Source organism: Megalops cyprinoides, chromosome 2, assembly GCF_013368585.1.
Source record: "Megalops cyprinoides isolate fMegCyp1 chromosome 2, fMegCyp1.pri, whole genome shotgun sequence".
NCBI classification, from domain to species: Eukaryota; Metazoa; Chordata; class Actinopteri; order Elopiformes; family Megalopidae; genus Megalops; species Megalops cyprinoides.
The window spans coordinates 11,766,607-11,787,479 of NC_050584.1; the positions used below are offsets into that span (position 1 = coordinate 11,766,607).

The window sequence follows — 20,873 nt, forward strand, 5'->3', positions numbered from 1 at the left end:
CTAACTTTTTTTTTTTTATTAACAAAAGATATTCTTTTAGAAGATTTAATTCTTCAAGTATCATCTGTGCTAATTGAAGTGGAGATCCTGTACACAGCTTATCACATGTGAAAGGAACTTGTGACTGTTAGTGAGTGGCTCACATAATGCATTGGGGACTGCAACACATGGGTTAAAATTAAAACGGTATCTGGCATCAAACAAAGTGAGAATCTTCGGTCTTCATCTTATCTTTCAACTCAAATACAGAGTGGGGTAGAAATAAAAAAATATAGCAGTAGAGGAACTCAGACCTTCAAAAACAGGGCCATGAAAGTAGGTTTACTGTGTGGCCAAAGTAGGTGAGCACAAAAAGTAAGGGTTTTGAAAGGAACATGAAAGAAACTGGTGGTGGTTAGAAGCTGTTTCATTAGGCATTGCAACAGATGTGTGCCAATGAAAAAGGTGTCTGACAATGGCTGAAGTGAGAATTTGTTGCCTTTCAGAGCAGTCAACTCAAATATAGAGAGTGGTGTAGAAGGAAGAATATAGTATTAGAGGAACTAAGACAAAGAGTGGGGCCAAGAAAGTAGGTCGGCTCCATGGTTAAAGCAGTTGTGTACTTGAAGTAGAATTTTGAGGGGTACTGAAGTCATTGTGAGAAAGTCTTTATAAGAGGAAGTCATGTTAGGTCAAGACAATCTGAGTTTCATCAATTTAGAAGTACCGTAGATAATCTATGGCAGGAAGTAATGGGGCTCTGTGAATGCAGAGCAATGCTGGTCTGAGAAACTGATCATGAAAGCCTTAGATGGTTTGCATGTGATATTCTGTTCAAGGTACTGATTCATGTTTGCTGTAGGGGAAAATTAAAAAAAAAAATTCTAGAGGAATTTCCAACTGTAGACCTCTTGAATGGTTCAAAGGGTAAAGGAAATTGTTCCAATCATGAACTGAACCCTATGGCCCGGGCTCAAAACCACCCCTGCTATCTGCTGACAGTGACCTGAAGGTCAGAACAGGAGAATAAATTGGCTTCATTCCACTAGGAGGGCTAGGCTACTTACCGTGTGCAAGGTGCTTGGATAATGTTAAGTAGCACGTGTCCTGAAACTAATATCTACTGCTCTGTAGTTCACTGCTGGACCTGTGAAGGGGAAAGTCATCGCCAGAATGTTTTATCTTCTAATCACTAATATTTATGTTGTTTTCCACAGATTCCACAGAAGGCAATAAATCTCTCATAAGGTCTCTGTTTGCTGTGTTTTTAGGTGACCTCCTTTCACTGCCTCTGTGCTGCATTTCTGCACTGAATCAGGGGCATGGCTGGAATTAAGAGCCTGTTTTTTATTTTCTACCTGTTGCAAGGTGGGTCTCTGCCTGCACTACATGCAGCACTGAGCTATACAGACTGTTAGTGACCAAGGATTAGCTGTGATGTGAGATCAGCGTGGGACCACTGTTCTCAGTGTGGACTGAGATCTGCTGTAGAGACACATATTATTTATTTATTATTTTTACAGCAAGTAAATATTTCATGTGTTATTCTGTATGGGCAGACACATATCTATGACTTAAATCCACATCATTCTAAATTTTTTCAGGTGCTGTTTGTGGTGAGTGGACAGCCCAGATGCCTCAGCAAATAACAGCACTGAGTGGCTCCTGTGTGCTGATTCCATGCAAATTCAAGATCCCTGAAGATGAAAGCCTGAGTAAACCAGCCAATGGAGTGTGGATTAAACATGCATCACAATTCAAAGATGCAGGCATGGTTGTGTTTAACAGCAGCAACACTAAGAACAAACTTGGAGGGGAGATACTTGGAGATTTGATTCAGAAAAACTGTACCTCAGTGCTGGACAACATACCACAAAGCTTTACAGATAAATACTTCTTCAGAATTGAGACTGGACGTTTCCGTGCAACATTTCCAAACTCACCAGTCAACATTAATGTCAAAGGTACAGACATACATCACATCACTATGACTTTCTCCAGATTTTAGTCCACTACATTTCTAAGAATTATTGATGTAAGAATCAACTTAATGTTTCAAAAGCCATAAAATCACCGGTCTTATAATTATCATGCTTACTCACAATGTGCAATCAAGTGCAATGAGCAAACAGGCATTCAAAATTTTAATACAGTGAATTTTGCTTTGCACAATATAGAACAAAATATTTTGAGGAAGAAAGTTGTTCACTTCAGCCAAATGCCTGGATGCCAGTCCACAGGAAAATAAAATATACCTTCTATCAATGCAGCATCTTGTCAAGTCTTACAATGGTCTTCTGATGACCAATCAAAGAAACCTCAGCAATTGACAGTACCTAGTAAACTCTCTCAGATTCTAAGACATAGAGAGATGAAAGGATGAATAAAACAGCAAACAAAGGTGAACCGATAAGGAATCTACAAAGCAGCACTTGCTACACTAGGTGAGGTTATGATCAATGATTGCACCATGGCATTGTGACCTTCATTGTGGCAATTAGCACATAGACACATACTTGAAGAATAATTACTTTAAAAAGAAAGTCAGCACATTACACGAATCTGAGTTGTCTTGGCTATTGCTGATGATTTTTATCAAAAGGAATCAAAATCGAACTTAGTAGGCTCTATTGCATTTAAGTAACACAATTGGATTAGAATTTAGTGGAAATAATCTGGAAAAAATTTGATTCATTTGATTGTGTTAATGGAATTTAAAGAATAGAATCCAAGTGGAAAATATTTTCTGCCTTTTAGACAGTCACATTGAAGAATGAAGGATAATTTTTTTCATGAAAAAGTACCTGTGTGTCTTGTAGATTCTCCACAGAAACCCAAGATGACCGGAATAACAGAAGTGCTGGAAAATACTCCGGTGAATCTGACCTGCACTGCTGCAGCCCCCTGTCACACACACCCCCCTGTCCTGACATGGACCCCCCAGCTTGGGGACCACCTGGATCAGCTGTGTGAAAATTCAGACAAAACCAAATCTGTTTCATCTGTCCTGACCTTCAGTGCTTCCCACCTCCATCACGGGAAGACCATCACCTGCACTTCAGTATACCCACTGCAAGAGAAGACCAGCAGCAAGAGTGTGGAGGAGACTAGGACTCTCAGTGTTCTGTGTAAGACAGCTCTGACTGACTCTCATTCTGTTCTTTGGTCTGTTAGATATACATATGGCCCTGTGAAGAATTTAATCATAGTGCTGCAACAATTGTACATTCAGGGCACAGGCTGACCAAAATGGTTTTTTGCCTATGATATCTGCTAACATTATTCTCCTCCTTAGTCTCTCCAAAGAACACAACAGCCTCAGTCAGTCCAGCTGATTCAGTGAAAAAGGGCAACTCTGTGACCCTCTACTGCAGCAGCGAGGCCAACCCTCCAGTGAAGAATTTCACCTGGTTTAGAGGCACAGGAAATGAGGCCACAGAGAGAGGCTCTGGACAGACTCTCACCTTCAATGTAACTGACAGTGATGGAGGCTGGTACTACTGTGAAGCTAAAAATCAACATGGAAGAGAGAGATCGGCAAATGTGCTGCTGACTGTGACTGGTGGGTGTTGTTTCATCAAGGACAAAAGAGGAACCAGCAACTTAGCAATTACCATCTAATGTTTAGATCTCTCTTTTTCTTGCAGACCCAGAGAAGCCATCTGTCGTCAAAGTGATTGGAGGAGCCCTAGGGGCCATAGGCATGCTGTTGCTAACCATCCTGCTGCTGTTTCTGTGGAGGTTATGTTGTTCCAGATATTTCAATGCCTGCATGTAACACAGACCTTTCAAAACTCACATCAGATTTTCTCAATAGGTTTTCCATGTGTTAATATCATTCGAATCGTAATTGTGCTATTAGTATACATTATTATTATATATTTTGTAATTACAATCTGAATTGTTTTTCAGGCAGAGAAAATCTGGAGAGTCAAATGTCAGTATGAAGACACAGGACACAGTGCGGCAGGTAAAAGCATTCTTGTGCCTCATACAATTCTAGATCAGGGATTCTCACCCCTGGTCCAGAGGACCCACTGTATATCACTGAAGTATGCAGTTGCTTCTTGATTAAAGATATGGGTTAGTGGAAATGCCACTGTGAGTTACATTTCCCCTGCGTATTTAAAATGGCAAATCAAGGCAACATGAGGGACCTACACACACAACCAATTTCATTAAAGGCAGTTACAGTCTCATCACACTCCAAATTAATGTTCATTGCTTCACATTGCTCAGTCTTGCAAATGCATTCTATTTTTGACAGTGATGAAGGACACACCAAGTCCAACCCACATTTAACCTCAGTTGTCACACACTGTATGTCATTTCCTTGCCCTTCTGGTCTCCTACATAAACAGAACTGCATGTGTGGAATAGAGTTGAACAGCAGTTTTTATAGAGCTCTAAAAATGAAATATGGCAGAAGCACTTAAGTGCTATACAACTGTTACTGAAAAAAACACACAAAGACACTGCATGAAAAGAGCTGCAAGGTTCTTTTTATGAACTGCATAACTGCACACATTAATTCACTGTCTATATTGCTCTTCACCCTCAAAGACCAACTTTTGGGTCTTTCATGACATTTTCATCATGTAATGTCTATGTAAAATGTATAATTCATAGGTTTTTGAGTCTGTATGGAACCTGGATGAGAAAACAAAAGTTTGTTCTCTGCTGACACACATTGCAGAACAATGAGTCTTTGGACACCAACGAAGCCATGAAGACTGGGGAGAAAGCAGAGGTCCTGGAAAGTGAGCTGGGAGAGGTCCAGTATGGTGAACTTGATTTTTCCCAGCTGCGGGCCAAAGACTGTGTGAGAAGAGGCCAGGAGGAGGGAGTGGGACAGGAGTCTGTTTACACCGAGGTCAGAGTTTCAGAGAGACAGCGACAGGAGCCACAACAGGCAATTCATGGGATAGAGGAGCTTTACGCACAGGTTAATCCAAAGCACCGTCGCTAATACAAACATCTTCTTTCTTCATATTCTGGCAGTATATTGTATAGTAATGTAATTGCTTTTTTCATCAGTTTTTTCCCTGATGTACTGGCTTTGTTACGAGTATGTAAGTAAGTTTAAATGTCTCACAAATGTAATTCAAATTTTTTTGATAAAAATATTATCCTATATTTATGTATGTTATAGTATATTTATGACTGGACCAAAAGGTAATGTTTCTCTTTCATTTGTATGAGGTTTCTAATGGACTAAGACCTCACAAAGCTGTTTCAAACCATGAGATATGGACTGAGAGTGCACTGAAACCTGCATAGTCACATGGACATGAGAATGTTCTTCATTCTGCTGCTTTTCTTCCAGAGAGAAGGGTGTGAGAGCATAGGAACTAAGAACAGGCAGTAACTGTCTGTTTCTGAACAGTCTATCTCACCCAATTTACATAAAAAACAAGTGCCTAAAATGTGCCTTAAATTCCAATTTTTGTTCATTAGTAGCTCATACTCATGTCTTGGTGATTAGACCACCACATTTCTTTTTTTTGGGCATGTATACTCCCCTTAACAGTGCAGAGATAACTAGTGTATACAAGTGTCAATCTTTAAGTGCAGTGCAAAATACTTAAAACTACAAGGTACCTTACTATTAACGTTAAAAATATTTTCGCATATTCTAATATAACTTGACTAACTTGACCTTGTCTCTCACTTGTGAACTTTGAGACCCTGGGAGTCAGTGTTGCAACAGCAATCTCTCTGTACTGCGCAAAGGCAATCAGCAGTGCATCCTAACTTACATCAGTTGATTTGTCAAGTTGATTACGAAATGAACTGGAGAATGAAATAAATACCCTGCTCTACAAGGCAACTTGTCTTTCATTTACAGATACACATCAATGTACACATCAGTGTTTCAGCTGCTTTTTTCTATCATGGTTTCCACAATACCATGGCAGCTGTTAAAATAACTCTATGCCTTTTGTGGATGGCTTTTTCAGTTTACTGTCCATTTTGTGCTTCCAGTGCTTTACTTCACATGACAGCAGCTTCTTCAAGTTAAATAACTTGCCCTAAATTCAGACCTCTCTCTGTGGTCCATATCCTTGTCTATATATAATTTTTGATGGAGATTTTCATTCAAAGTGAACTTCAGTCCCGAAGTAATCCTGGAGAATGGCCAAGTATGTTTTTATGTAGAAAATCAAACAGTCACATACTAGAAAGTAACAGTACACAGAATTGCTCAAGTCTATGTAACAACTTTCATGAATCAATCAATGTCTAAGAAGAATGAATTTTTAAATACCTTGCTTTACAAGGTAACTTGTCAGTCACATGTAGTTACTCTTCAGGACTGTCTCAAGTGTTTCAGCTGCTTTTTTTCTATCATGGTTTCAAGTATCATGGCAGCTGTTAAAATGATTTTTACGCCTTTTGTGAATGTCTTTTTCAGTGTACTTTCCATATTGTGCTTCCAGTGCTTTGGTTCACATGACAGCAGCTTTTTCATAGTTAACTAACTTGTCCTAAATTCAGACCTCTATCTGTGGTCTATATCCTTGTCTATACGGTGCCCTCCAAAAATATGTTCACAGTAGATTGGAATTTGATATTTTTGCTACTTTAGACCTTTGCATTTGAGAACAACAAATGACTATGAGACTAAAGTAGAGACTAGCTTTTAGCTTTTATTTTATGCTATTTACGTGCACATATGTTTTTATCATTTTATAGAAAGAGCCATTTTAATGTTGAGTTCCCTTTTTTCAGGTGTGTAAAAGTAAGTGAACAGATGAATTTCAAAACAAATCAAAGCAATAAGGTCTAATATTTAGTTGCATAGCCCTTTGATGCAATGACTGCATCAAGTCTATGACCCATTGACGTTACCGAGCGTGTGGTATCTTCTTTGGAAATGCTCTTCCAGGCCTTCACTGCAGCTGCTTTCAGTTGATGTTTGTTATGGGGGATCTCTGTCTTCAATCTCATCTTCAGCAAGTAAAATGCATGCTCAATTGGATTTAGATCTGGTGGTTGACTTGGCCAGTCGAAAACTTTTCACTTTTTGTCATTGGCAAAAGCTTTGGTTGCACAGGCAGTGTGTTTGGGGTCATTGTCTTGTTGCAGAACGAAGTGCCGGCCAATGAGATTGGAGGAATTGCTTTGTACATAACCAAACAAAATCCGTCTGTACACATCTGAATTCATCCTGCTGCTGCCATTATCTGTTACATCATGAATAAAGATGAGTGAGCCAGTTCCAGAAGCAGCCATACATGCCCAGGCCATGACATTACCTCCTCCATGCTTCACAGATGAGGTGGAATAAGTCTGGATCATGGGCAGTTGCCATCTTTCTCCAAACTTTTGGCTTTCCATCACTTTGGTGAAGGTTTATTCTGGTCTCATCTGTCCATAAAACCTTGCTCCTGAGCTCTTCTGGTTCGTCTCTGTATTTTTTGGCGAATTCTAATCTAGCCTTTCGATTCTTGGTGCTGATAAGAGTTTTGCATCTTGCAGTATACCCTCTATAATTTTGCTGTTGAAGTCTTCTGCGAATAGTGGATTGTGATACTTTTAGAACTGCACTTTGTAGACTGACGGTGATGTCACTGACCGATGTTTTAGGGTTTTTCTTCACAGCTCTTAGGATTTTTTCGGTCATCAACTGCAGCTGTTTTCCGTGGGTGACCTGCTCTGTGTTTATTTTGAAGTCCACCAGTGGTTTCTTTTTTTCAGAACTTTCCAAACTACTGTACTTTATATAGCCATTTCCTTTGCTATGGTTCTTAATGACTTTTTTTGTTCTCTCTTCTTACAGATTAGCTGTTTTTCTGCCATAGTCAGTTCTCTGGTATTCATGCTGATGTATGCCTTCTTGCTCCAAATGCAATCTCCACAGATGAGAAGACAGGCTGAAATCAAGGCTAGACACCCACTGCCTTTTTATGTGTGAACAATCCATGCAAAAGGAAACACCTGAGGAACAAGTTACACCTGTCAGTCATTTGTTAACTTACTTTTGCACACCTGAAAATGGGGGCACTCAACACAAAAACAGCCATTTCTCTAAAAAGGTCAAATATATGTGAAGACCATTGAATAAAAGTTAATGGCCAAAATTACACATTCCGTTCTACTGTTAACATACTTTTTGAGGGCACTGTACATGGTTATTCTCTTTAGTCCTCTGAAAACTATATACTTTGCTGTTTGAGATGAGTCAAATGGACACATCATTTTCTTACCACTGTCAAAAAGAACAGTTTTACCATCTGCTGGAACAACTCGGTAGACTCTCAAGATTCTCCTTAACATCTTCAAAATTTTGCCTAGAGGTGAGTACCTGCTGCATGAAGTAACCCAATACAGCTAAAGTATCATAGCATGTATCAAATGATTGTGCCTAAAAGTCTTAGCAGTGCATAGGCAGAATTTAAATGTAAAGGTAATTTCATGACGTTCCTGACTTTTCTGGCTTTGCCAGCATTAAACCTAGACATAAAAAGTAGTTTTTTTATGTTTGCCCGTTTTTACTGAAGGCCTCAGTGATTTTATTAATGTTCAAATGTCCTCGCCTGAAAAATGTTGCATCTTTTAGATTGATTTCCTGCCATTCTAGACAGAACATTACTTCCTGTGAAAAACTAACAGACCCCTTCAACTGGCATAACTCATGTGGAGGAAATATCACATTAACAGCATTCTTGATGAACAAAATTGATGATATTATTACTCTTGCTATTGCTATTACTCTGCTATTACTCTTATTAATCATTGTCAATCCTTGGGAAATGTATATACTATTGTTAAAAGTACTTACAAGCATGAGAAGATTGACATATTTTTGTATGTAGATATGCTGAACTATCTAACACACCTCTCTGCAAGTGTGACTCGTGCTAAGGCTTCCTTTTATGAATTCAAGATTCAAAACTCACTTTCTAACCCACATGGCCTATTTTCTACCTTCTCTTCCTTCCTCAATCCCCCTCTCGCCCACCTTCCTCTGATCTTTCTGCGGATGACTTCGCAGGTCACTTCAACCAAGAGGTTAGACACAACTCCCTCCAGTGACCACAGTCTTCATCTCTTGTCTCTTCCTCTTTTTCCTCCACCCCACTCTCCACCCCTCCTCTCTCAGATGTTGACGTCACTTCTCATGTCCTTACATCACATCCTGTGCCGTGGATCCCGATCCCTCACCTTACCCGCAGACTGCCATTCCCAGCCTTCTACCATTCATCTCTGCTCTGATGAATTTGTCACTCTTCACCAGCTGTGTGCCTGCAACCTTCAAGTAGACACGACTCATGCCCCTGCTGAAGAAACGGACTCTCTTGGCTCTGTAATTTCCACTCATGACTTTTCATACCACTTCTGTGCGGACGACACTCAGTTTTTCTTGTCTTTTCCACCATCTGACACACAGGTGTCTGTGCACATCTCAGCTCGCTTGAAAGACGTTTCACAGTGGATGGTGGACCGCCACCTAAAGCTTAACCCGGCGAAGACTGAGATGCTTTTCATCCTATCCAGGTCCTCCCCATTTCAAGACCCCTCCTTCAGCCTAGACTCTACAAGCTCTTTTACCAATAGCGCTGTCAAAAGCCTTGGCGTAATAGCTGATAGCCAACTGTCCTTCTCTCATTTTGCAGGGCTGAGTCAGTGTGCAGATTCTTTTTGTGCAACATCTGAAGTATCTGCCCCTACATCGCTATGTATTTTACACAGCTCTTAGTTCTGGCCCTGGTCCTCTCATGCCTGGACTACTGTAACTCCCTCTTTGCTTGTCTGTGCCTGCCTGCATGTGCCATCAAAGCCCTACAACTAAGAATGCAGCTGCATGACTTGTCTACAATCTCTCTAAATGTAGTGAAGTTACACCCCATTCTCACCTCACTTTTCTGATTTCATGTCACTTGCTTCAAGTTCAAAAGCTTAGTGCTGGCATACAGGACAATGAATGGGAGAGCACCTGCATGCCTACAATCAGCCTTCAAACCGTGTGTTCTGCCACTATGGAAAACTATCTAGAATGAGTGTTAATCTTTAAGCAACCTACCTACAAATTTACCTACTTTAAGCAACCTACCTACAAATGTACGTAATTCCCCTTGCCTTACAATTACAACAGTGTAGGTGAACGGTGTTTCCTGGTTTGTAATGCCGCTATTCGGAAAATGTGGTAACAGCAATGCCAGTGTTGCGTCAGTTGTGGTTCCCCCTGTAAGATTTGCTTCTCTTCAGCTTTCAACACATTGGAATCCTGGGGGTGAACTAATTCTAACAGGAGACCCAGGCTGATGCAACATTATTAACCCTTTCGCGCGTATGGTCACACCGGTGTGATTTGCCATTTAACGTGTATGCTAAATCTGGTGCGATTAGAACACTAGATTGGAAAAATTCTAGCTAATTTTATCTTTGAGGAAACAGCAATTTAACATTAAAAAATATAGCAAATGCTAACTGAAAACTATGAGAAGCTTAATAACGCTAATGAAAACATTACAAACCATGTAACGTAAGACGCGTGCAACATAGCATAAAAATAAGTTCCGTGCGATAGGGTTAACCTTGGCAAAAAGATGCAAAAATGGTTAAGCCCTTTGTGTTAAAAAAAAAAAAATCAAGAATCATGTGTGGTGACCCAGGAGCAGAAATAATTTGTTTTGAAAGTGGCACACTGAGACATGAATCACAATGATTGTTTTTTTGTAAAATATGAAAACAGTTACAAAAAAGCAGCTTCTAGATTCCAGAAAGGGCACAAGCCTGTGATACTGGACTACATGTGACCCTGCCCCCAAACCACAAGTAGCGGAGAGAGAGAGACAGAGAAGAGGGAGGAAGTGAGAAAGCATGCCACATGTACACCAGTAATATCACTGCAAGCCTACCAATAATACACCAGCAATGTATGAAATTCAATGAGGACCGTTGCACTGTTAACCATTTGTGAGGTTAGTGCATGCTAAAAAGTGTTCTAATGGCTCTGTCCCCCCTGCTGGGCTGGTTGGAAAATTCACAGTCTTCATCTCACACCTGTGTACTAGTCGTGTCTCCTCGGCACCAGTGACTGGAACAACTACACAGACTCCAGCCCTTTCTGCAGGTGTGTTCATGCATTTATGCAGGGCTGGGGCCCACTGATCCTGGATTTCAGTCTGGGCCTGCACCTAACCTGTTCCATGTAAACAAACTGACCTGAAGTCAGGCTGGGCTTCCACACCAGCTCATTGTGAGACTGTCTCCTCTGCTCTGCTGCCCTCTCCAGGTTACTCTTTGCTGTGTCACACGCTGTCTGAAGCCACTCCATGTGTCTGCATATCCACTCCTCCAAGGGACCCGATGCACTTTCAGGGGCACCTGCACCTAGTAGAAAGTCAGTGGGGAGCTGAAGTGGTGCAAATAGAAAGTAAATAAAAAGTATTTAGACAGGTTGTGCAAAGTATAGATAAACCTTGTAGATAATGGTATTATTTCCAAGTGCATTCAGGACAAATTCTGTTGATTTCATTCCAGCACCCTGACTCATGGCCATGTTGCCGTACGAACAAAAGCAACTCCAAGAAAAAAAGTAAAAAGTGGAAAGAGCAAAAACAGTGGCCTCTAGAAACACATCTGAACGATAGCGTTTAAAACAGTGACACAGATTAACAGAAATCTGAAAGTGAGTTTTGATCATACAGATAAAATATGTCTAAATGGGGTTTTGTGTCAATTGTTCATTGCAACTGTGAACATCATTGAAATGACGGAGACTAAGAGACAGAGACTAAGCTGTGGATGATCCTTTGCTAAATCACTATAAATTGATTGCAAAAGGGTTGGAATTGCCACCTTGATGTTGTGAGAATAGCAGCCTCATTCATGAAATGTAAATATGGGTTTGTGTTCTGTCTGTCGGACAATTTGGCAATGACTTCTAGACTTTCTTCAGTAGGGGTGTAGCACAAAAACATATTAAACTATTTACTTGAAAACACCAGGTGAGTAATGTCAATTAATTGTGCATTGGTGTTGATCTTTTTGAACCATGGTCCTGCTGTCTGTACTGATGAGCATAGTGAAGACAGAGCTTTTTGTCAAATTAATTATTGTAGATTGTTTCAGATAAAATAGAAGCAAATAAAAATGTTACTAGTTAACACAAGTACTTGACATTTATTTTTTATGATCGGGCGCAGGGCAAGCATATAGTATAATTAGCCTCCTTTCAGACTGAGGAACTGTAAAAACAAAGACAGAACAATTCATTAATGATTATGAAAATATGATCCTAATATAAAACAAGTAGCCTAAATTCTGAACAAAAATGGGAGTATTCAGAAAAAATTTTCTGTTATCTTGTTCTTCTGTTATCGATTGTTCTTTCTGTTTGACTAGGTAGCTGATGTTGTCACAAACTCCCTCTTAATGTCTGACTTGTGTGACAAAGAAGATCTGACATATGGCAGCTAAGAAGTGCCATATATTCAGAACAGGTCTGTTCTCCCTGTAGATATATCAAAGTCTGCTGCTCTGTATTTCACTAGGAATTGTTTACTCAGCCATGCATGGCACCAGCAGTGAAAATATATAGCGAAGAAACAGAAACCCAGGGAAACATAAACGACATCTGTAAAGCAACTCAGAAACCAATCAGTCAGATTCTAGCCTCTCTCTCCCTATTAAGGTAATGGAGTGGTAGCATTAATCTGAACATTTGTATTATAAAGAAAATGCAGCCTAAATTTGTGCATGAATTGAATTGTGTTACATGACCTAAGAAGATAATAAATGCATTTCAGACCAGTGTGACAGAAGGCTAATGTGAGTTACATGTTTTAGCAAATACATTCAACATGTGACTGGTGCTTGGCCTCAGTTATTGTTTTTTTTGTTTGCTTTTTAGATATATCCATATAGGCTTCTTACATAGTTCTGGATCTCCACTCACCTCTAAAACCTCATCCAATCATGCTGGAGTATCTGCTCCAGGACTGGCCGTTTGCTGGGATCCTTCTGAAGGCACCACCGGATCAGATTCCTGCAATCTACAGCATGAAACAGGAGAGGACTTAAGGCTCAGAGTCTGTGCGTATTCTTTCTCTGAGCACATGCTCTCTTTTTTATAACTCTCCCTTTTGTCATTCTGTTCTCATCCACTCATCCTAACTCCCACCCTCAAGTGATGGGTTGTTGTTGTTCAATGAAATCAAAGCAGGGTCAACAGAGTTGGCTACCGTAGTTCTAATATCTAACATACAGTGCAGGTAGGTCAGTTTTAGGTGGCCAAATGTTACATTGTTACTCAAAGTTAAGGTCAAATCACACAGATTTTACATCTAAAGTTCTTCTGATGTAAACCTTGCACAGAATGTATGTGTTTGTACAAGGTTGTATCCCTCTCTCTCTCAGTTCGTAGACCCCTGCATCTTGCTTGGCTGCAATTACTGTGGCACAATAAAAGGAATTGGACCCAAGCGAGCCATCGATCTCATTAAGCAGCATGGCTCCATTGAGGAGATCCTGGACAGCATCGATCCTGCTGTAAGTCTGTTTGTATGCCTGCTTACAGTTCTGCTGTGGGATGTTTTTCCTGTTTCTAAGGATGCTTCATTTGCAGTGGTTTTGGTTTGTGATTTCTTCGCATTGGAATTTCTGTACATTCTGGGAGAATGGATGGAAGTATCCTTTGAAGTTCAGCCCTCTGACAAAATGGCTTCATCGCTATAAAAATGCTGTGTTGCTCCTCTCACACTTTTCACACATTGAGTAGTAGCCTGAAAAATATAAATATAGGACAGTGTCTGTTAATGAGACTGTAATAATCAGCACTGACACTGTCCCTTACAGAAACACCCGGCTCCAGAGGACTGGCTGTATAAAGAGGCCCGCCGGCTCTTCCTGGAGCCAGAGGTGGTGGACAGTGATTCTGTAAAGCTGAAGTGGACGGATCCTGATGAAGAGGGACTGGTCCAGTTCATGTGTGCTGAGAAACAGTTCAGGTATCACTGCATATCTGGGTGCTGTGAACTAGAAACTGTGTTGAACACTGGATAAAAATCACACAAACTAATTAGCAATTACGTACATACAATAAGGTTTCCAGTATTGGTGATAATTTGCATGTCTGATATCACTGTATGAATTATAGTTCAATCTGAATTTTATAAAAAAAATGCAAGGGAGAAATTAATGTGGTGCAAATTTTGAAATGAAATTTCCACTCATTCAGAAAGTTGATTTGGTCAAGGTTTACCCTGTGGGGAGTCTGTGATCCTGTATTAAATATTCTGTACTTTAATCTCTTAATTGAATGGTGAAGTGATTTGTTTTGTCTTATTTGAAAGGAGTGAGGCCAGTTGCTTGTTGTTTTAAAGGGGGACCCCTATGAAATAAGTGGGAACATAAGAGAACATAAGTGTATCCATTCAGTTTAAACGAGCAACCGCATCAGACCAGGCTCAAAACACTTCCAGACCAGTGAATGTGAATGTAAGGGGTGTATGTGCATTGTGTATTACAGGGGTCAGTGAGCAAGCGAGTTTTGAACCTGGGTTCTTACTGCTCACTACCACCCCCTTACGGCCAGCGTTGTTGTCATTGCCAGTTGAGCTAAAGGCATTTTTGCCCCAAGCCTGTCGGCAACAACGCTAGTTAACCAGGTCTCAGGGAGTGACGTAACCACTGCAACCGCTCGGCTACCTCCTACCCACTTCCCCACAGGCTTTACGCAGGGCTCACACAAGCTACTCACTTCAGCTCTGCATAACGCTATTCACAAGCATAACACTATTCAAGCCCTACCACAAGTTAACTTGTGCACTCTGACAAAAGCCAAGTATACTACAAGACAACAGTCCCTAGATCACAAATTCGCAATACATCATAATGCTAAACATAAAAATAACATCAAATGCAAGAAGTAGCAGGTGTTAGGGGGTGGGGATAGAAGTGGAACAGAGAGGTGGGTCTTCAGGCTGTGTCAGAAGATTGCTAGTGATTCCACTGTCCCAACCCCTGTGGGGAGTTCATTCCACCACTGAGGGACCAGTAGGCCTACAGACAGAGATCGTGTCTGAGAAACTGTCATCTGTCAACTGTCAAAGTAAGGTACATGACTCAGTGTGCGTGCATGTGTGCTTGTTTGTGAACTAATCTGTAATTCATCTCAACCTCACGTTCTTGGGGATGATCATGCTGTGTAAACTGTGTTGGGAAAGGGGTTTGGGACAGGGGTCCTGCTGAGACACCTTACTGCTAGTGAAGCCAAGTACTGCCTGGACAGCCTCCCCACTATATACCACTGTTCATACACATGTAGCCCATTACAGATGCAGAGTGTGACTACCTCAGAATTTTTCTGCATTTATTAATGCAGAGGAGCAAAATTGATATTTGACAAATATAAAACGTAATTTCAATATATTTTGTCTTTTTTGCTTTTTTTTCTGTTTTCTCCTCAAGGCACTTGGAACCAGCTCAAGCAGACTTTTATAGTGATTGAAAGATGTAGATGTGTAAATAAGTGAACACACAGTGCCATCTTGTGGTTTCATGTGATGTTTATTTACTGAGTACAGTATATAAAGTAGCAATTTCATTTCACTGTGTTGAATTGACAAACATTTACTGTGTAGTTTCTTCCTCGTATCTTTATCCTCTTTCTTTTATCCTCACTTCAGCCAAAGTGGAGAGGAAAGACCACAGCTCTACCAGCAATTCTGTTGTGATATATTTTCTAGCCACTTATTAGAGTCACATTTCTCTCTCTCTCTCTCTCCTCTCGAAGGAAACTTCCCATTCAGGAATTCCATTTCAGTCGCATTTTGCAGGAAACCGGTCTGACCCACCAGCAGGTACCTGTGTTCACTGCTGTTTTCACAGTGTGGGTGTAACCATTTCATGATTATATAATCTGCTTTTCCCAGCAGTGAACTCATTTGTTGTCTCGCCTGAAAGAAAGTTCTTTGAGAAAAGTCTGCATCTGTACTCAGGCAACTGAGCCAGAAAAATTCAAAAGTTCGTTAGATGTTTTCTGCCACCTTTTAGTGTTTACGATTCCTGCTTTTCCAGCAAAGGTAGCAGGATTCATGCGTTTCTCTTTTGAAACCTCGAGTTGCTGAGCAGATGCTTAGATCCAGAGCAGCTTGTTTGGTGTGAAATGTTTACACTTTATCTGAGCATTTGCTGGGGCATTTCTGGTTTAGCATGTTGCCTAAGTTGAGACCGCTACGACAGTACCCCAACATGGGAATCAAACCAGTAACATTTGAGTTGGGAGCCTTACTGTTCGCAACTACTTCACACTGCGGCCACAGGAAATCGTGTTTTTGCAGTTCCTCTTTCTCACCCATATAGTCCGTACCATAGACCATATAAGCTGCATGGCTCAATGAGAGGTATATTACATAGGACCAATTTGATTTTGAGCAAGATTTTTGTCCTCTGTGAACTACAGTACAATATGTGAACCATATCAAGTGTCTCTCTTGTAACACCAAAACTAAAAAAAAAAAAGATTTCTTATAATTATTCTTATTCATAGGTGATACATCAGGTGGTGGAGGGCTACCAATTGAATGCCAAAAATGGAAATGTCCTACGTCAGTGTTTCTCAGTCCTACTCCTGGAGCCCCCCTGTCCTGCATATCTTCCATCTATCTTTGCTCCAAACACACCTGATTGAAATGACTAACATGCTCTCGATTAAATCAGGTGTGCTCAGATAATCAAAAGTGCGACTGATGAGTTCAGTCAGGTGGGTAGAGCAGGGAAAGATGGAAAGCGTGCAGAGCAGGGGGCCCCCAGGAGCAGGATCGAGAATCAGTGTCCTACATTGTTACTCAATGTGAAGGTCAAACCGCATAGATTCGAAATCTGAAGTTCTTCTGATGTAAACCTTGTACAGAATGTATGTTTTTGTACAGTGCCTGATTCTTTTTAATGTTCTAAATAGGTGTATTTGTAAGTGTAAGTATCCCTCTCTCTCTCAGTTCATAGACCTCTGCATCTTGCTTGGCTGCGATTACTGTGGCACAATAAAAGGAATTGGACCCAAGCGAGCCATCGATCTCATTAAGCAGCATGGCTCCATTGAGGAGATCCTGGACAACATCGATCCTGCTGTAAGTCTGTTTGTATGCCTGCTTACAGTTCTGCTGTGGGATGTTTTTCCTGTTTCTAAGGATGCTTCATTTGCAGTGGTTTTGGTTTGTGATTTCTTCGCATTGGAATTTCTGTACACTCTGAGAGAATGGATGGAAGTATCCTTTGAAGTTCAGTCCTCAGACAAAATGGCTTCATCGCTATAAAAATGCTGTGTTGCTCCTTTCACACTTTTCACACATTGAGCAGTAGCCTGAAAAATGTAACGCAGTTGAATGGAAACATGGAAACTGACAGCAATAAAAACGGTTCAGCTTGCGACTAATTTCACATGCAGCGATGACAGGCATTTTGTCTGTCATTGCTGCTGCCTAATTAATGTTAGTTAGCTATTAATATTCTGTGTAATTGTATTTAAGTTGGCAACTTGGAAATCACATAACTTGACTGTAGTGACACAGAGAGCTTAATGGTAATGTGTACATTTCACTAATGTGTGGTGACAATGTCTAATGCTACAGGAAATGGCATACACAAAATGGACTGGCAGGGGCTGAATGGGGCAATGGTAAAATGCCAGAGTAGTCCCCCTTTGTATTGTTGTGTGGACCAGAGAGCTTTCTTTAGCAGTTGTGAATTGAATGCTACCGGGTTTTTTATAATCACCAGTGTCAGTAGATCTCGAGCCTGTTTCGAGGTTTGTAGGCATGAAATTTCAGGAAATGCCTGTTTTGCACAGTGTCTATACAAAATACAAAATGCAGAAACCTTCAGAGCAAGTAGTTAAATGTGTCAGTATTCTTTGGACTGGAACTGTCTTTTTTTGGACAGTGTCTGTTAATGAGACCGTAATAATCAGCACTGACACTGTACTGAACTGTCCCTTACAGAAACACCCGGCTCCAGAGGACTGGCTGTATAAAGAGGCCCGCCGGCTCTTCCTGGAGCCAGAGGTGGTGGACAGTGATTCTGTAGAGCTGAAGTGGACTGATCCTGATGAAGAGGGACTGGTCCAGTTCATGTGTGCTGAGAAACAGTTCAGGTATCACTGCATATCTCGGTGCTGTGAATTAGAAACTGTGTCAAACACTGGATAAAAATCATACAAACTAATTAGCAATTACGTACATACAATAAGGTTTCCAGCATTGGTGATAATTTTCATGTCTGATTTCACTGTACGAATTATAATTCAGAATTTAAAAAATGCGAGGGAGAAATTACTGTGGTGCAAATTTTAAAATGAAATTTCCACTCATTCAGAAAGTTGATTTGGTCAAGGTTTACCCTGTGGGGAGTCTGTGACCCTATATTAAATAATCTGTACTTTAATCTCTTAATTGAATGGTGAAGTGATTTGTTTTGTCTCATTTGAAAGGAGTGAGACCAGTTGCTGCTTGTTTTAAAGGGGGACCCCTATGAAATGTACAGTGTGGCTCATATTTTGACTCTGTGCTCTAATCGATGCACCTGCAGTGAGGAGCGCATTAGGAATGGCTGTAAGAAGATCATGAAAAGCAGACAGGGCAGCACCCAGGGCAGGCTGGACTCCTTCTTCACTGTCACAGGCTCACTGTCATCCAAACGCAAGGTACATGAGACAGCATGCGTGCATGTGTGCTTGCCTGTGAACTAATCTGTAATTCATTTCAACCTCACGTTCTTGGGGATGATCATGCTGTGTAAACTGTGTTGGGAAAGATTTTGGGGTCTGTTTTAGTGTTACAATGTCTGTGCCCTGCATTTCAACTACCTGTTTCTTTGAACTCTGTTCTTACTCTTGACTGTGTCTGTTATTTTTCTTAGGAACTGGACTCAAAGGGGTCAGCAAAGGAGAAATTGAAAACAACTGCAACTCCAGGAAAATTCAAAAAAGCCAAATAGAGAAAAAGATGACATGAACAAGATCAAGAGGAAGTTAAAGAATGGAGGAAGGGGGCAGCACTCATCTTCCATTTACATTCATCTCTGCTTTCTCATGGTCACTTCCTCATATTAAAGAAAGCACAGTATGGACGTTATCTGTTCAAAACATTCAACTTGAGAATAGTGTGGATATTTTAGCAATTATTATTATTATTATTTAGTAATAATAATTGCAGCAGGACCAATTTCAATTATGCCTTATCTTTTTTTCTTGTTTGTTCCTTTAATAAAAATGTATGGTTGGTCTGTGATATTCTGGTCATGATAGTCATTAATGCTGTTGCTACATGAATTGTGTAACAGTGAAATATTCTTACAAATGGGAAACAATAGTCAGTACTGACATTTCTGGTTGCTGTCATCTGCTTTTTCACTGCAGTTTCCCCAAGACAGGACAATTCTGATTTTTTTCTCATTAAATGTACTTTCATTTTGTAAAATTTAAGGTACAAATTTGCACAGCTCCTGCAAATTCAGGCTCAGTAAACAGTTGCTGGCAAGGTAACATTAACCAATGACTTTCATGAATATATCATACTACACCATTGCCCTGTTCTGTGGGAGGTGTTTGACATGTCAACAGTTGTGCTACATATGAATTTGAACAAAAGTGTGGTTAGTATATTTCCTGTGCAAATGTGGAACAAGCAAGGTAAAACTGGTTTTCAGTGTACCAGAGACTGTATAGATGATTCATGGTTTATCAGCTGATGTCTTGATATTAATGACATTAATATGGTCTTAGTGTAATAAGATGTCTAATAACATTATAGTAACTCACTTATTCCACTGTCCCTTTGTTTGATAAAATGATTGACTTGATTTAAAAATGAACTTGCCACACAAAAATTGCATTCTGATTATATCTGTCCATTGGCACAGTCACAGCCATATTTATAACTTCGTCATGGTTTCAGGTTGGGGATGTCATTCATGTCATTCACCGCTTGATTGCATCATTACAGTGTTCGCTGTGGTGTGCCTGCAGTGTAGTATCTTTCTGCTTTTCACACACATTCAACTCGGGTGTGGAGTTATGAGATCCTGCTGAGGAGAAGGCAAGTATTCATTTTTTCTATGAGTTTTAATAGATCTATATTGCTGTTTGTGCCAGGTTCAGGATGAGCTGGTTCCAACAAAATAATGGAAACGCCAAACTATGCAAGAAGATTTATTAACTAAGAAGTCTGGCTGCTCGTTGCCTTCAGAACAGCTTCAGCTCTTCTTAGAATGCTATTACTGCAAGTTCTGAACTGTTTCTAGAGGGATATTGGCCTGTTCTTTGAGACGGAAAGCCTCCAGTTCTTTGAGAAACAGAGGTATAAATCTGCTCTCTGCTCTACGTTCCAGAACTTTTACCTGTAAGATTCAGTATTTAGGTCTGGTGATTGGGAAGGGCAAGGATGGTGTTTGACTTCACCCTGTTGTTCATTCAAACACTCAATCCAAGTAACAGTGTGTAAGGGGGTCTTAACATCTTTGAAAAAAGGAACGTCTTCAGGAAACAATGTGAGGGTGCACCAATTGACCTAAAATGGCTTCCTTTGTCGTAATCCTGTGATGTAGAGCAATAATCGGACCAAATGGCTCTCATGAAATGGTTTACCATACCACAACAGATCCATCTCCATGTTTAACAGTTGGAAACAGGCAATATGGGTTTCTCCCAACACACATCCATCCAGATGCAGGAAAAAGAGTGACATGTGCTGCTCAGACATCTAGGTTTTGTGTTCATTACACCATGCTATGAGGCTGAATTTCAGCGCTACCATAAATATCAGCCTTGTGAAACTCACAAAGTAAAGTGTTTGCTGAGACTGGGTCATAAAGGTATAGATTCAGTTCTGTTTTTGAAGTTAAGTATCTATCTATCCCTGTTGGTGAACTTCAACATGTAACCGCTG

The 20,873-nt window shown here is 40.4% G+C and overlaps 2 protein-coding genes across 2 annotated transcripts; both read left to right on the top strand.

Annotated features, from left to right (window-relative positions):
- Positions 1 to 1,282: 1,282 nt before the first annotated feature.
- Positions 1,283 to 4,948, top strand: LOC118796029 (B-cell receptor CD22-like). The gene is made up of 7 exons (XM_036554864.1): positions 1,283 to 1,347; positions 1,584 to 1,943; positions 2,799 to 3,107; positions 3,275 to 3,541; positions 3,627 to 3,720; positions 3,892 to 3,949; positions 4,676 to 4,948. Exons 1-7 carry the CDS (start codon positions 1,302 to 1,304, stop codon positions 4,946 to 4,948), a joined length of 1,407 nt encoding a protein of 468 aa, XP_036410757.1. The 5' UTR covers positions 1,283 to 1,301.
- A 9,110-nt stretch (positions 4,949 to 14,058) lies between these two features.
- On the top strand, positions 14,059 to 18,924 carry LOC118796037 (flap endonuclease 1-like). Its single transcript, XM_036554871.1, has 7 exons — positions 14,059 to 14,073; positions 15,156 to 15,205; positions 15,725 to 15,791; positions 16,929 to 17,060; positions 17,931 to 18,082; positions 18,517 to 18,631; positions 18,847 to 18,924. Exons 1-7 carry the CDS (start codon positions 14,059 to 14,061, stop codon positions 18,922 to 18,924), a joined length of 609 nt encoding a protein of 202 aa, XP_036410764.1.
- The last annotated feature ends 1,949 nt before the right edge of the window (positions 18,925 to 20,873 follow it).

Bases quoted from the DNA above. Each gene is read 5' to 3' on its own strand.
- LOC118796029 (XM_036554864.1), top strand. From the start codon at position 1,302: ATGGCTGGAATTAAGAGCCTGTTTTTTATTTTCTACCTGTTGCAAG. The intron at 1,348-1,583 runs GTGGGTCTCTGC...AAATTTTTTCAG, and splicing joins TATTTTCTACCTGTTGCAAG to GTGCTGTTTGTGGTGAGTGG. The intron at 3,542-3,626 runs GTGGGTGTTGTT...TTTTTCTTGCAG, and splicing joins TGTGCTGCTGACTGTGACTG to ACCCAGAGAAGCCATCTGTC.
- LOC118796037 (XM_036554871.1), top strand. The intron at 15,206-15,724 runs GTACTGCCTGGA...CTCCTCTCGAAG, and splicing joins CTTACTGCTAGTGAAGCCAA to GAAACTTCCCATTCAGGAAT. The intron at 18,083-18,516 runs GTATCACTGCAT...ATGCACCTGCAG, and splicing joins TGTGCTGAGAAACAGTTCAG to TGAGGAGCGCATTAGGAATG.